General features: G+C 42.2%; 1 protein-coding gene across 1 annotated transcript in view; it reads right to left on the bottom strand.

Annotated features, from left to right (window-relative positions):
* Window positions 1–6,059: 6,059 nt before the first annotated feature.
* DGKK (diacylglycerol kinase kappa) overlaps window positions 6,060–17,344 on the bottom strand; it is a 179,206-nt gene continuing 167,921 nt past the window's right edge. The window contains exons 26-28 of the mRNA XM_042242317.2: window positions 15,408–15,518; window positions 11,154–11,277; window positions 6,060–9,665 (exon numbers count right to left, since the gene is read on the bottom strand). Of these exons, the coding sequence (XP_042098251.1) occupies window positions 9,586–9,665; window positions 11,154–11,277; window positions 15,408–15,518 (315 nt within the window). The 3' untranslated portion in view covers window positions 6,060–9,585. The remainder of the gene's footprint in view (window positions 9,666–11,153; window positions 11,278–15,407; window positions 15,519–17,344) is intronic.

Below are 17,344 nucleotides of genomic sequence, written 5' to 3'. Positions count from 1 at the left end.
ACAGAAATCATTTGCATTTCTATATACTAACAATGAAAAATCAGAAATAGAAATTAAGGAATCAATCCCATTCACCGTTGCAAGAAAAAGAAGTAAATATCTAGGAATAAACTTACCTAAGGAGAGAAAAGAACTGTACACAGAAAATTATAAGACACTAATGAAAGAAATCAAAGATGACATAAACAGATGGAGAGATATTCCATGTTCCTGGGTAGGAAGAATCAACATTGTGGAAATGACTATACTACCAAACACAATCTACAGATTCAATGTGATCCCTATCAAATTACCAATGGCGTTTTTCACAGTACTAGAATAAAAATAATTCACAATTCACAATTCATGAATTCACAATTCATAATTCACAAAAGACCCCGAATGGCCAAAGCAGTCTTGAGAAAGAAGAATGGAGCTGGAGGAATCAACCTTCTTGACTTCAGATTATACTACAAAGCTACAGTCATCAAGATGGTATGGTACTGGCACAAAACAGAAATATAGACCAATGGAACAAGATAGAAAGCCCAGAAATAAACCCATGCACTTATGGGTGCCTTATTTTTCACAAAGGAGGCAAGAACATACAATGAGGTAAAGACAGCCTCTTCAATAAATGGCGCTGGGAAAACTGGACAGCTGCATGTAAAAGAATGAAATTAGAACATCTCCTAACACCATACACAAAGATAAACTCAAAATGGATTAAAGACCCAAATGTAAGACCAGAAACTGTAAAACTCTTAGAGGAAATCATAGGCAGAACACTCGATGACATAAATTAAAGCAAGATCCTCTATGACCCACCTCCTAGACTAATGGAAATAAAAACAAAAGTAAGGAAGTAGGACCTGATTAAACTTAAAAGCTTTTGCACAGCAAAGGAAACTATAAGCAAGGTGAAAAGACAACACTCAGAATGGGAGAAAATAAAAGCAAGTGAAACACCTGACAAAGGATTAATTTCCAAAATATACAAGCAGCTCATATAACTCAATACCTGAACAAGAAACAACCCAGTCAACAAGTGGGAAAAACCTAAACAGACATTTCTCCAAAGAAGACACACAGATGGCTGATAAACACATGAAAAGCTGCTCAACATCAATCATTATTAGAGAAATGAAAATCTGAACTATAATGAGATATCACCTCACACTGGTCAGAATGACCCTCACCAAAAAGTCTACAAACAATAAATGCTGGAGAGGGTGTAGAGAAAAGGGAATGCTCTTGCACTGTTGTTGGGAATGTAAATTGATACAGCCACTATGGAAGAGGGTATAGAGATTCCTTAAAAAACTAGGAATAAAATCACTGTATGACCCAGCAATACCACTCATAGACAGATGCCTTGAGGAAACCAAAAAGAAACAGACACATGTATCCCATTGTTCATTGCATCACTTTTTACAATAGGTAGAACATGGAAGCAACCTAGATGTCCATCGACAGATGAGTGGATAAAGAACTTGTCGTACATATACACAACAAAATATTAGTCAGCCATAAAAAGGAACACATTTGAGTCAGTTCTAATGAGGTGAATGAACCTAGAACCTATTATACAGAGTGAAGTAAGTCAGAAAGAGAAAGATAAATATTGTATTCTAATGCATATATATGGAATCTAGGAAAATCGTATTGAAGAATTTACTTACATGGCAACAATGGAGAAACAGACATAGAGAATAGACTTTTGAACATGGGGAGAGGGGAGGAGATGGTGAGATGTATGGAAAGAGTAACATGGAAACTTAAATTACCATATGTAAAATAGATAGCCAACTGGAATTTACTATATGGCTCAGAAAGCTCAAACAGGGGCTCCATATCAACCTAGAGGGGTGGGATGGGGCAGGAGATGGGAGGGAGGCTCAAAAGGGAGGGACTATATGTATGCCTATGGCTGATTGAGGGTGGGAGGAGAAGGGGACAACAGAGGATGAGATGGTTGGATGGCATCACTGACTCAATCGACATGAGTTTGGGTAAACTCTGGGAGTTGGTGATGGACAGGGAAGCCTGGTGTGCTGAAGTCCATGAGGTTGCAAAGAGTCAGTCATGACTGAGCGACTGAACTGAACTGATGGCTGATTCATGTTGAGGTTTGACAGAAAACAACAAAATTCTGTAAAGCAATTATCCTTTGATAATAAATAAATAAATAAACCCAATTAATAAATAGAAGAAACTTAAAAAAGATCAAACCAGTCAATCCTAAAGGAAATCAACCATGAATCTGTTGGAAGGACTGATATTGAAGCTGAAGTTCTAATATTTTGGCCATCTGACTTGAGGAACCAACTCATTGGAAAAGACCGTGATGCTGGAAAAGATTGAAGGCAAGAAGAGAAGAGGGTGGCAGTAGAAGAGATGGTTAGATAGCATCACCGACTTAACGAACATGAATTTGAGCAATCTCCGAGAGATAGTGGAGGACAGAGGAGCTTGGCATGCTTCAGTCCATGGGGTTGCAAAGAGTCAGACATGGCTTAGTGACTGAACAGCAACCACAACTGGGAAAGAGAGAGGCAAGGCAATGTAACAGACAGCCCAGAATTAGACCCACACAATTATGGCTACTTGATTTTTGAGAAAGGTGCAAAAAACAGTTCTGTGATAATGGCAGTCTTTTTTTACTACATGGTGTTGGAGCAATTAAACATCCATATGCTAAACGATGAACCTTCACCTAAATATCATTCATTATACAAAAATTAGCTCAAAATGAGTCATCGATCTAAAACTAAAACATAAAACTATAAAACCTTTAGAAATCAATATAAAGGAAAATTTTTGTGGCCTGGAGTTAAATTTGGGTTTCTGAGCAGCAGCACCACTGACATTTTTGGCCTGATAATTCTTTGTCAGGGAAATGTTGCTGTGTGTTGTAGGATATTTGGGCTTCCCAGGCAGCGCTAGTAGTAAAGAACCTGCCTGCCAATGCAGGAGACATAAGAGACACGGACTGGATCCCTGGTTCTGGAAGATCCCCTGGAGGAGGGCATGGTAACCCACTCTAGTATTCTTGCCTGGAGTATCCCCATGGACAGAGGAGCCTGGCGGGCTACAGTCCATGGGGTTACAAAGAGTTGGACATGACTGAACAACTAAGCATACATGCACGTGGGATATTTAGCACCATCTCTAGAAGGCAATGGCATCCCACTCCAGTACTCTTGCCTGGAAAATCCCATGGACAGAGGAGCCTGGTAGGCTGCAGTCCATGGGGTCGCTAAGAGTCGAACACGACTGAGAGACTTCACTTTCACTTTTCACTTTCCACTTTCATTCATTGGAGAAGGAAATGGCAACCCACTCCAGTGTTTTTGCCTGGAGAATCCCAGGGATGGGGGAGCCTGGTGGGCTGCCATCTATGGGGTCGCACAGGGTCAGACACGACTGAAGTGACTTAGCAGCAGTAGCAGCTAGTCTCTACCCATGAGAAACCAGTAACACCATGCCCCCCAATTCATGACAGCCAATAATGTATCCAGATATTGCCCAATGTCCCCGGGGATAAAGTAACCCCTGGTTAAAAACCATTGAGTTGGTTTTTCAGATATGACAATAAAGTACTGTCCATAGAAGAAAAAAATGATGAATTGTTGTTTTTATAAAAATGTAAAAGTTTTCCTCTGAAAGATATTGTTGAGAGGATGAAAAGACAAACTATGGACTGGCAGGAGATATTTGGAAATCATATATCTGAAAAAGAACTTGGATCCAGGATATATAAAGAATTCTGAAAATTCAGTAATGAATAAACAAAAAGCACAGTTATAAAGAGGGAAAATAATTTTAGCAGCTATTTCACCAAAGAAAATTTAAGTATGACCAATAAGCACATGAAAAGATATTCGACATCATTAGCTATTAGGGAAATGCTATGATGAGGTGCCACTGAACATCTGTTGCTGCTGCTGCTGCTAAGTCGCGTCAGTCATGTCCGACCCTGTGCGACCCCATAGAATGGCTAAAATAAAAATTACTGAATATCAAGAGCTGGTGAGAATGTGTAGGAAGTGAAACTTTCAAGCATTGCTTTTTTTGTATGCAAAATGGTACAGCCATTATGGAAAATAGTTTGGAAGTTTCTGATCAGGTTAAACATGCATTTATCATATAATCCATCAATCACACTCCTGGGTATTTATCCTAGAGAAGTGGATACAATAACCTGGATACGAATGTTTATAACAGCTTTATTAATAATTGCCTAAAACTGGAAATGAACTAAAGGTCCTTCAGTGACTAGATGGATAAACAAACTAGTAGATCAATACAATGGAATGCTATTCAACAATAAAAAGGAACAAACTGTTGATCATATAACACCTTGAAAGAATCTGAAAGGCATTATGCTGAGTTAAAGAAGCTTGTCTCAAACGGTTACATATTCTATGCCATTCTTGAACGGACTAAACTGTAGGGATGGCAAACAGATAAGTGGTTAGAGGTAAGGTTAAGTTACCTTAAAGGAATTATATAGGACTTCCCTGGTGGTGCAGTAAAGAATCTGCCTGCCAATGCAGGGGACACAGATTCTATCCGTGGTCCAGGAAGATTCCATAGGCTATGAGGTTACAACTAAGCCTGTGTGTCACAGCTACTGAGCCTACATGCTGCAACTATTGAAGCCCACACACCCTAGAGCCTATACTCAGCAACAAGAGAAGCCGCTGCAATGAGAAGCCCTTGTAGTGCAACTGGAGGGTAAACCTGCTCGCCACAACTAGGGCAAGCCTATGTGCAGTGATGAAGACCCAGCACACCCTAAATTAATTAATTTAATGGAATTATATGAAGGAGATTTATGGGGTAGTGGAAACTTCTGTATCCTGATACTGGTGGTGGTTACATGAATATCTACATGTGTTAAAATTCACCAGATTATATACCAAAAGATAAAAAAGCAATTCTATTGTGTGATAATTTAAAAAACAGACAAAATTCAATTCTGATGGTACTTTACTAGGTTTATAGGATGTAGTATAAACTTAGCATGAATTACAGGGCCCACCCTGGTGGTAGCTCCTCAGCAACAGGGCTGTTTCACTCATAAAGCATAACGATATCATTTTTATGGAGAGACTGATGTGCGGTCCTGAAGGTCACAACTGTTTTGTCTCCAAGTAAGAGACAGGTTTTTTTTTTTTTTTTTTGCTCAGATGGTAAAGAATCTGCCTGCAATGTGGGAGACCTGAGTTCAATCCCTGGTTTGGAAAGATCCCTTGGAGGAAGGCATGGCAACCCACCCCATTATTCTTGCCTGGAGAATCCCCATGGACAGAGGAACCTGGCAGGCTACAGTCCATGGGGTTGCAGAGAGTCAGACACAACCGAGTGACTGAGCACAGCAGCACACAAGAGACAGTAGTACTGGAAAGTTGAGGATTTAGAATATCCATCCTTACCTGGTGAGAAATGCTGGTATAGCATTTTGTGGAATCCTGGTCTAGTACAGCCTCAGTTGCCTCTATTAAATGTGACTTATAACTGATTCCCCCAGAGTCACTGTTGGGCAGAAATTGAACCACTTTTGATCCCAGGCCTAGCCAACTTTGCATCTGACAAGAACAATCCTTCCCATTTCAACCCTTCTCGGGGGGAGAGGAGTATGTGATGTGTGGTCAGTTGAGGGGAGCACATTGTATTGTCAAGAGTTTTTCTAGTTACTTTTTGCATTTATGCATTTATTTAGCAATCTGGGCTGTACTCCTCTACCTCACTTCACCTCCCCTGTAACCTAATTCATTTCATTGGAATCTGGATTCTGCAGAGAATTGGCTTCTAGAAGTATAGTAGCAGGTATATTTCCCCACAAGTTTGTCCTGAGTTGTTTTAGGTTTTAGAACCTTTTGTGGCAGCCCTTTTAGTGTTATGATCACCCTGATGGAGAATCTTGGTTTGTGCTGCTGCTGTCCCCATCCCACCCCCACGCCACATGCCATTTTATACATGCATGTGGCTTGTTTAGAGCTTGGATGACCCACTCCCCATTTCCACCACCATTCAACTCCTCCCATACTGAGGTAAATGATGAGATATTGGTGTTAATTATGTTTATCCATTTATTAAAATACTTTAAGAAGCAAAACTTTATTAACTTTGAAGACTGGTGTTCCATTTTGTGGGGAGGAGGAATAGGCACACTTTGTAGACCTTTACTTTCTGCTTTTTTGCATTACGCCATAACTACCCCAGTTTCCTCCCCCCAGCAAGCCCCTGGCCCTGCTGCTTATTTGCAGGGGCCTCTGAGGAATCAAAACAACAAATAGAATACAACATAGATTAAAGATTAGATGAATAGACAGATGCAGTTCCACAAACCATAAAACCAATCAACGTCCTTTACAAGGATGGAATGGTCCTAATGAGTTTGGTTGCCTTGGTATTTACTTCTTATGAAACAAAAATTCTTCTACTTATGTCCCAAGGGAAGATGACATTGACTCCAACTATTGCTTCTGCTCAACCTTTAACCTAAGTTATTAAGTTGAAAATGTCTTCCTTATTCTTCCCTTGTTCCTTTGGACAAAACACAGGCCTCTTTTCGGTGAAGGGACTGATAGCTGCTGACCTCCTGTATTGTTGACACCAAAAGCAGTTAATGGCAGTCCAAATCTGCTGGCATTCTGCTTCCCCACTAGCTCTTCTGACTAGGAATTGCCCACTCAATCGGTCTATCATAAAGTGCCAGAAAGATGCAATCAAATCCCAGAACTTTGGCTCTTGATTGCAACTTTGAACAGAATTGAGATGGATATTTGGTGTCTGGTCCCACCACCTGAACAGCTATATTACTGCAAGAAGTTAACTGTGAAGTCCTGAAAGGAGCTTATACTTCCAGAGGCTGAGCCAACTCTCTTGAAAAAGAGATAACCACTTTCAAGCTAGTATGAGCAAGAACAAGTGCTCAGCAAAGCTGTCTCCCTTTTTTGGAAAGCAACTGGTAACTAAGCAGTGTAGGAGATAACCAAGTGATTTAGCTAGCCACATCTGCTCCTAGGTCTCATGGCCTATCAATTCTGCTCCATCAGTTGACTCCAGCTTCCAATCCTAGTGGTTTTATTCAATATCATTCTGAATCAGGCTGGGAGGACAGGGTGAATGAAACAGAATCCAGATGATACAACAGAGCAACAGTAGCATTACAACATACAAAGACATGTAGTAAGTCAGCAAAATAAGCACAAGAGATGGAGTACTATTACAGTTTACTGTCACCGGTGATTAAAAAATAATTACAAGACACAGCCCTGCTTAGGCACTGCCAAGTAAAAGCTACCCTCTCCCAGGACTTTCTTTTGTTTCCTTAAATTTGCTCATTTGGCTTTTCTGAGAAAAAAATGCAACTTGGTTCCCAACTCTGTGAGTGAGCATGTGTGCAGCTGTTAATGTGTGCAGCCACGGAGGAGTCAAGTTGGGCTGCAACAACTGTGGCCTTACTGATTTGATCGAATACCTCCTCCTGGGAAGAAAGAGTAATGCAGAGAAAGCCAAAGACACAGCAACAGCACATTCCCCACTTAAATACACACAGTAAGTTAACATATTCTGATGCTTAAATAAGTTTTAAATGTTTTCTCTCAATATTTTTCCATTAACTTTCTTAACTAGTTGTAGAGCTAAGACTTTTTTGTTTGTTTGGCACAGCAATCAGACATCTGGGGACTATCCCCTTGTTAGTATGTTTCTCCTCACCCCTGCAGAGGTGGAACACAGGTGGCTGGTTTAAGTGGGCTAGGCTGGTGGAATTCCAGAGTTGAGAACCAGTGCTTAGAGTTGGATTGTGCACCTCGATGAACCAGCCAGTGGACTGAGTCAGGTAACTGAGCACGCTAAGTTTGTCTGAGAAGTGGGGAGAGGCCAGTTTCCTGGCTTTCTGTTGTAAATGGGAAGGGAAATTTACCTAAAGGTATAAATTGAAGGTGAGTGGGGATACAAGGCAGACTAGAGGAAATAACTGGGGAAATACTGGAGTTTGATTAGATTTGCCTGATTGGGCACAGGCATTCAAAAAATGCTAATTGGGATTTGGAGCAATTTTGGCCTGGTTTGTTTTCTTGAGAAATTTGGAAGAAGAACCATGGGAGAAGCAGAAGCTTTCAGCCTCCATTTTCCCAGGCCCTTGTTCTCTCTGATCACTTTGAATTTCCCTCTAGTACTCAAGGGAAAGGAGCAAGAAGGGAGATTCAGAGGTGATTTGGGGACTTAACCAACAGCAGACCAAGATGGAGCTTGTGGGGAAGGGCCTAGGCTGTGGCTTGATTGTCAGGCAGTTCTTTGCTCAGACATCTAAGTCAAAGAGCTCAAGGCCTCGTTGCTCCATATACTGTTTATTGGGTGAGGGGACAGCATAGGTTGGGGCAGTTGCTGATGTAGAGTCCAGGACAGATAGAGCAAAAAAGGCAGCATGCCAGCTTAGCCCCCTTCTCTAGGGCATTGATGTTTTTGTTCCCCTTTCTGTGGCCTGGCTCAGAATTTTAAGGGGGCGTCAGAATCAGCTGGGCCATAGGTAGATCCCAGCCAATTCTAAGACGCTGAAAATGCACCAAAAGTTTAGAAGCTCCACCAAGAACTAGGGCAGTTGGTAGAGGCATATGTGTGTGTAGGGTAGTGGGGGTGGGGAGGGATTCCTGGGTTAGCACGATAAATTATAGGGTCATTTAGAGGTCGAGTTGTATTTTCAGTTCTTAAAAATATATATATATATATATATATTTATATATATACATCTTTATGTGTCTCTATACATAACTATACTGCAGCACAGCAGCAAAACATTTGGTTAAAAAATCCAGCAAGAAGGCAGCAAAATACTCCATGGAGGCATGCAGGCTAGGATGAAGGCAGTAGGAGGGGAGCCTGTATGGTTGCCATAGGGGTGAGTTCCAACAAATGGGCGGCCCACCCAGCCACCAGAGCACCACCTGGACATGTGCAAAGACATACACGTGCACATGGAAAAACAGAATGGTTTTGCAGAGAGAGCAGTCACCACAAGAAAAGATCTCACATGGTCATTGTAACAGGCAACTGCACAAGCCCCCATGACCTAGTTCTCATTTTAATAAGTCAACTAGTAGAGACCTCCTGAAGTTACAAGTTGCAATTGGCAGGGATTAGGGGAGAAACACCACCACACCTGGCTTTCCTGACCCCTCTCCTCACCTCCCTGAGAGTATTTCTTTCATTCATTTCCTAGCATCAGCAGTTTTTCTGCCAGTCAGAGAAAAACATTCCCCAACTCCCTGAAAAAGTGAACTCCCTTGAATCCTTTGCAGATCCTAGGCCATTCACAAAAAGCATATCTCAATTAAATATTGTAGTTGCTCAAGATGCACGAAGAGAACTGAACAAGACAACTCGGAACAAGAATCTTTGGCCAATGAGAAAATGTAAACCTCTAAGGAGACCTGATTGAGTCCAGACAAAAATGTATTAGTGTAAAGATTTGGAGGATCTTTCTTGGTGGTGCTCATGTTTGTTCTGAAATAATTTAGTCTAGCCTGTATTGAGGTTTCAAGAGTTTTTGGTAGAATCCTAAATGTTGTGAGTTCTTCCATCTTTCCAGGATTATAGTTGAGATCCTGATGGTGTTGGAGAATCATCATATTTTGCTTCATCTTCATGATGTCTGTGATGCCACAAATTTCCTTTAGAGAAAAAAAGCAAATATAGAAACAAAGAGGTTAGCACATTGCCAGCCTAAATGTAGGGACCCTAAAGAGAGCAAACAGTCTTTTAGGAGACACTCATTTGTTCATATTGTCTCAGCCATCTCTAAGTCATCTTAGAAAACCAGCTAATACCATGCAAGCCAAACACAGATGGGATGAGTTCTTAGAACCTGATAACCCATGAAACTGCTATTGACCCCTTCTGAGTATTCAGAAAGACTCTCAAGCACCATGGGTCTCCTGGCTGGCAGATTCTTTGGGACTCAACATAGCTGGACCAAACACAACTTGATCCAGGAAATTCTCTCTTGGCATCTGTGCAAATCTCAAAAAAACAAAGAACTACCACCCTCCATCCTTTTTCCCCTATGTCCACCATTGTTATCTCTCTCAAGCTTCCAGGTCATCTAGGCTCAAAATTTAGGAGAGACCATTGATGTCAGAATTGGCATAACTGACAACTCTAAGGGAACATTCTTTTGAGTTCCACTGACATATCAAGAACATTTAAGTCCAATTCTGAAGAAGTGCTCAGTTGCTTCAGTCGTGTCTGACTCTTTGCGACCCTATGGACTGTAGCCCACCAGGCTCCTCTTATTTCCCGGGCAAGAATACTTGAGTGAGTTCCCATGACCTCCTCCAGGGGATCTTCCCAACCCAGGGACCAAACCCATGTCTCTTGTGTCTCCTGCATTGGCAGGTGGCTTGTTTATCACTGTGCCACCTGGGAAGCCTGTATTTTGAAGAAGAGGTGGAACCAAAATTCAAATAATGAAACAAAGTTTGCATTTCCAGGGACTGACTATAACAGATACAGAATAGGAGTGTTTAGATAGATCATGAAAACTGTTCCTGACACTGTAGGTGCCCATACCGACACGACACTCTCAACCCATGTCAAATAATACTGCTTTCTGGAGCAGGACCAGAAGCTTGTAGTTGTATTTGACTGGGAAAGATATCTAAATATGACTATTTTGCAATACTTTATCAACAAAGAAAGGAATGAATCATGTGGAAAGTTAACTGCTTATTCTCATTTTTTCCTCTGCAGCTGTTTACATCACAGAGACTGCACCGTAAGGTTGCTGCTCAGGCTCTCTTCTTGTCAGTGTCCATAACCACTTGCTTTTTTCCTTAAAGGTCTGTCCTTTTTTTTTTTTTTTTTTTGGTCACACTGCACAACACGCGGGATCTTAGTTGCCCAACCAGGGATCAAGCCTATGCCTCCTGCAGTGGAAGTATGGAGTCCTAACCACTGGACTGTCAGGGAAGTCCCTCCATATCACTTTCTAACTCATACCTTATCCAAGAGACTTCTTGGCATCACCTGAAGTTGGCTCCCAGCTGGCTGCCTCCTCCATTACCACTGTACCTGCACACATTTCTAATGTGAGCTTCAGGCCTTTGGGAGGGAGGGACCCAGGCTGCTGGGAGGTCTTCATGACCTTGGGGGAAACTTACCAATAAAACCTGGGATGCCTTGGCCTGATTTAGGCTTGTATTCCTCTTCTGACTTCTTTTTCCCCAATTTGGGGAACTTAACTTTCAATCTGAAGCTTTTGCTGTCAGTGTCTGAGGACTTTTCCTAGCGAGGCATGACAAAAGGAAGGTCAAAATGTTAGTTGCCTAATAGAAACAATTCTTAGAGACTTGGAGAGATGGTGAACAAGGACGGCTGCAGGAAGCTGGCCAATCTGCTATCTATTCAGGTGTGGGAGACATCCCTACTCACTAGTACCATACCTGAGAAGGGATCTGGTCTTTACCAAGATCCTACTCTGTGCCAGATGCTTTGCTAAACGCTTTAATGTGTGTGTGGTCAGTCACTCAGTCATGTCCAACTCTTTGTGACCCCCATGGACTATTGCCCTACCGGGTTCCTCTGTCCATGATATTTTCCAGGCAAGAAATACTGGAGTGGGTAGCCATTCCCTTCTCCATAGGATCTTCCTGACCCAGGGATAGAACCTGGGTTTTCTGAATTGCTGTCGGATTCTTTACCACTGAGCCACGTGGGAAACCCCTAGCCCCTAAATGAATGCTCTCATATGTATTACTGCTCTTCTGAATTGCCTTTCAGAAGAAACCTAAAGTAAGGCCATAGGACCTTCCCTCTCAACCAAAGCTCTGGAAAGCCCAATGAATAACTGACTCTCCTCCTGCTTTTCCCCATCAAAGTGGATCTGCATCTTCTGTGGCATTAAGGCAAGCAAGGTGGGTGTTAGGTGAATGATCAACGTCTTCCTGCCTTTCTTTCAATCTACTCTGCCCTTCTTTAGAGCCTCATTTCTTCATCTTTATGGAAATACTGAAGTCCAGAAAATAGATTATGCCCAGACAAGGCAAATTCAAATATTGAGACCTCAGAACATGGACTGTTTGTCTTAGTTCTCTCAACATCCAGTCTGTCTGTCTAGGTCAGGGGCTTGGTGCTAGATAGTTGAACTGAGGAAGGAAGTACTACTACAAGAGTTTGCTTCATTATATGTCTAACAGCATGTTTTCCCCAGAGGGCTGCTGGTCAAGAGCAGCAAAGGCATATGATAAAGTTATTAAATCATTTAAGACCTGAATTTGCCTATGGCTTTTTCGCTTAAGTTCAGTTCAGTTCAGTCGCTCAGTCATGTCTGACTCTTTGCGACCCCATGAATTGCAGCACACCAGGCCTCCCTGTCCATCACCAACTCCTGGAGTTCACTCAAATTCATGTTCATTGAGTCGGTGATGCCATCCAGCCATCTCATCCGCTGTCAGCCCCTTCTCCTCTTGCCCCCAATCCCTCCCAGCATCAGAGTCTTTTCCAGTGAGTCAACTCTTCACATGAGGTGGCCAAAGTACTGGAGTTTCAGCTTTAGCATCACTCCTTCCAAAGAACACCCAGGACTGATCTCCTTTAGAATGGACTGGTTGGATCTCCTTGCAGTCCAAGGGACTCTCAAGAGTCTTCTCCAACACCACAGTTCAAAAGCATCAATTCTTTGGCGCTCAGCTTTCTTTACAGTCCAACTCTCACATCCATACATGACCACAAGAAAAACCATAGCCTTGATTAGATGGACCTTTGTTGGCAAAGTAATGTCTCTGCTTTTCAATATGCTATCTAGGTTGGCCATAACTTTCCTTCCAAGGAGTAAGCGTCTTTTAATTTCATGGCTGCAATCGCCATCGGCAGTGATTTTGGAGCCCCCCCAAAATAAAGTCTGCCACTGTTTGCACTGTTTCCCCATCTATTTCCCATGAAGTGATGGGACCAGATGCCATGATCTTCGTTTTCTGAATGTTGAGCTTTAAGCCAACTTTTTCACTCTCCTCTTTCACTTTCAACAAGAGGCTTTTAGTTCCTCTTCACTTTCTGCCATAAGGGTGGTGTCATCTGCATATCTGAGGTTATTGATATTTCTCCCGGCAATCTTGATTCCAGCTTGTGCTTCATCCAGCCCAGCGTTTGTCATGATGTACTCTGCATATAAGTTAAATAAGCAGGGTGACAATATACAGCCTTGACATACTCCTTTTCCTATTGGGAACCAGTCTGTTGTTCCATGTCCAGTTCTAACTGTTGCTTCCTGACCTGCATATAGGTTTCTCACGAGGCCAGTCAGGTGGTCTGGGATGCCCATCTTTTTCAGAATTTTCCACAGTTTATTGTGATCCACACAGTCAAAGGCTTTGGCATAGTCAATAAAGAAGAAAGAGATGTTTTTCTAGAACTCTCTTGCTTTTTCGATGATCCAGTGGATGTTGGCAATTTGATCTCTGGTTCCTCTGCCTTTTCTAAAACCAGCTTGAACATCAGGAAGTTCACGGTTCACATATTGCTGAAGCCTGGCTTGGAGAATTTTGAGCATTACTTTACTAGTGTGTGAGATGAGTGCAATTGTGCAGTAGTTTGAGCATTCTTTGGCATTGTCTTTCTTTGGGATTGGAATGAAAACTGACCTTTTCCAGTCCTGTGGCTACTGCTGAGCTTTCCAAATTTGCTGACATATTGAGTGCAGCACTTTCATAGCATCATCTTTCAGGACTTGAAATAGCTCAACTGGAATTCCATCACCTCTACTAGCTTTGTTTGTAGTGATACTTCTTAAGGCCCACTTAACTTCACATTCTAGGATGTCTGGCTCTAGGTGAGTGATCACACCATCGTGATTATCTTAGTCATGAAGATCTTTTTTGTACAGCTCTTCTTTGTATTCTTGCCACCTCTTCTTAATATCTTCTGCTTCTGTTAGGTCCATACCATTTCTGTCCTTTATCGAGCCCATCTTTGCATGAACTATTCCCTTGGTATCTCTAATTTTCTTGAAGAGATCTCTAGTCTTTCCCATTCTGTTGTTTTCCTCTTTTTCTTTGTATTGATCGCTGAGGAAGGGTTTCTTTTCTCTTCTTGCTATTCTATGGAACTCTGCGTTCAGATGCTTATATCTTTCCCTTTCTCCTTTGCTTTTCACTTCTCTTCTTTTTACAGCTATTTGTAAGGCCTCCCCAGACAGCCATTTTGCTTTTTTCCATTTCTTTTCCATGGGGATGGTCTTTATCCCTGTCTCCTGTACACTATCACGAACCTCTGTCCATAGTTCATCAGGCACTCTATCTATCAGATCTAGTCCCTTAAATCTATTTCTCACTTCCACTGTATAATCATAAGGGATTTTATTTAGGTCATACCTGAATGGTCTAGTGGTTTTCCCTACTTTCTTCAATTTAAGTCTGAATTTGGCAATAAAGAGTTCATGATCTGAGCCACAGTCAGCTCCTGGTCTTGTTTTGCTGACTGTATAGATCTTCTCCATCTTTGGTTGCAAAGAATATAATCAATCTGATTTTGGTGTTTTCGCTTAAATGGTAGCCTAATTGCTGCACTAGTCCAAATCCTTGTATGGCTTGCTCACATTCATATAACTGGTATATAAAGTCAGAAGACAGGTATAATGAGCAGAATAAATAAGGATTCCTACACAGTGTCGAAATGAGCAATTCCATGGTAGAGAAGTTTAAAGAAAAACCCTGTCAGACCTTAATGGGAGTAACTTACCTGGTGATAGGTAGACATCTTTCAGTCATTTGATTTATCAAATGCACTATTTTTCCATCTCAGGAAAGCACTCAGAATTGTCAAAAAATGACAACATCCCCAGAGCTATATTGTAGCGACTGCTGCCATGCTTGATTTTCTTTTAAGCCACACATGTGCTAGGGGAAGGCACTGAGAAAGCCTGCTTTCCTTCCAGAGTGGGAGGGACAGAAAGCAGCAAGGAGAGGTGATACTTGGTTGATTTAACCACAAGTATGGCCTGGGCACCAACCATTTAGAACAAATGTTGGCTGTAAACAACTGGTATTGGCCCTAATGGTATGTACCAGATGAAATTCAGTCCTGGTAGCAGGTACTAAGCAGGGGAGGGGAATTGTGGCCAGGAGAAAAGCACAAAAAAAGACCAATCTTGCTTATTCTTTTCCAATCTTCTCTACAGAGTGGTTCTTCTTTCTGGTTATGTTCCCACTGTCATCTAGTTTTTCAATGTGACTTCTGCCTTGTCCTGCCTACTTAAATGGAGAGGAGATGCAAGGAGGAGGCTCCATTAAGCTCAAGCTGAAAGCCACTACTGGTCTCCATCTGCTATATCAGTCATTGTGTCCTGGCTTATACTGGAAGGCAAAGCCCTCAGGAAGAACCCCTCTTTCCCTTTATTTCCCAATCCACAGGTCACATACCTCTGGGAAAAGGATTGAATTCATCCAGTCAATCTTGGACAGCTTTTCAAACTCCTTATTCATGGCATCCAGGGAAATTTTCAGTGTGGCCTCATATTCAGCGTTTCTCAGCTGGTTAAAACAGGAAAAAGAGTGAGTATCCAATGCTTACCTAGTACTTCATAGACTCGTGCCTTCTCCCCAACTCCCAGTCCCTGCCTAGTGGCCATTAGACCACAGGTTGCCAACTTATATCTCCTTTGGTCCATAGGTTCACTGGAAAGTATACTCAGCCAGCTCTTGACTTTCTCAATAGGGAGATTCAGGAAAAAAAATCAGATAGTGATGTTTTCCTTGGAGCTTGGCACACTCACAGTTTGCAAGCAGAGAGGCCCTTTGATCAGTATAAGTTAACACTGAGTTGTACCCCAATAGCTTGGGGTCCAGGATAAAGGTCCTACCCTTGATCCTCAAGGCTCTGGAGACATCTAAATGTCCTCATAATAATAGCTACCAATTTTTGAGCATATACTATATGCTAGGCACCATGCATACATGATTTCATTCCATTTTCTCAGTAGCTTGATAATACCTTATGATGTACTATTGTTCTCATTTTATAGGTAGAAAATTGAACTCGAGTTTAGTGCTCAAGATCGTATGACTAGACAGAAACCAGATCTATTTAACTCTATAGCCTATCCTCTATACCATACTACCCCAGAAAGGGTATGTGGGGTGGTTAGATATTAGGGTTGGGGGGGAATCTTTATTACCCAGTTACCATAATTTAAAGGCTGCTTTGTGAAGCAAGGGGGAGGGCTAGAGAGAGACAGGCTCAAAATTTCCCTTCCTGGCAAAGAGGGTCTGCCTCTCCAGGCTGTGCTTTTAGCCCCTAGCTATTCACTGTTAGTAAATAAGAAATAGTTTCAGATGGCTTGTCTCACAGGTTCAAGAAACAAAGCTTAAGTATCCCCCAGCACCCACAGGATGAACTCTGTATACTCCATGGAAGAGTTAAAATAGATTCTTCTAAAATCATCTCCAACTTAGAAGACCCAAGTTCCAGACCAACAACATGGGTGAGATAGTTCCTATTCCATTAGTGAGCTGGGAGGATAGATGCATGCCGATATCATCAGCCCTGATGTCCTTTCCAGCTCACCTAACTTGCCTTCATCTCTCCTCCCTGGCATGTGCTCTACTTTCAATCTGGTACTTATGTGGCTTCTTGCTGTGCATGGGCCACCCTTAAGTGGAACCTGGCCAACTGTCACAAATGAGTGGCAGGTGAATGAGTAGGGGGGTGGGATTAGAGGTTATGACCATCATGATGGGATATGAGAGGGTGACCAAGTCATGCTGACAAATGATCTTCTGCTTTTGCTTTACAACTAATGAGTTAGGATAGTACAGGGCAGCCCAGGTGCACAGGACACGTGTGTGCATGTGGTGGGCTGGGCATTGGTGGTGACAGGCAGACACACCCTCACTTGAGGGTAAGGGGGAGGGGCAGGGGTCCTTGGGGGCATACTTACAAGCAATGCTCCAAAGGGGTTTGGTAGGCAAACCCACAGCCACAGAGTAAAATGAGGAGCTGGGGCCTTAGAAAATGATTCCTGATCATAATAGGAGAGGAGTAAAATGGCTTCCTAAGAACTTCCTATTTTGGCACCTAGAGAATCAGGCTCTGAAAAATAGTATGTGGGTGGGCCTGAATCTCATGCTATATTCTCTTGTCCTTCTGGCTCCAAGAGAGACCTTGTCCAGGACTCTTCTCTGAGATAAATGTGCAAACTGACTCAGGGGACTGTGTTGCTCACTTCTTGTTCCTGTTCGAACACATCGCTAAGTCAGTTTGCCAAATAAGGGAAGTTGGAGTTACTGGGTGGGATTTTCTTCATCAAAAGGCTACAACCCTCTCCCAACACTGAGCTCCTTATTGTCCTCCTCCTTCA

Source organism: Ovis aries, chromosome X (assembly GCF_016772045.2).
Source record: "Ovis aries strain OAR_USU_Benz2616 breed Rambouillet chromosome X, ARS-UI_Ramb_v3.0, whole genome shotgun sequence".
NCBI lineage: Eukaryota > Metazoa > Chordata > Mammalia > Artiodactyla > Bovidae > Ovis > Ovis aries.
This window is presented reverse-complemented; position numbering and strand designations above follow the sequence as displayed.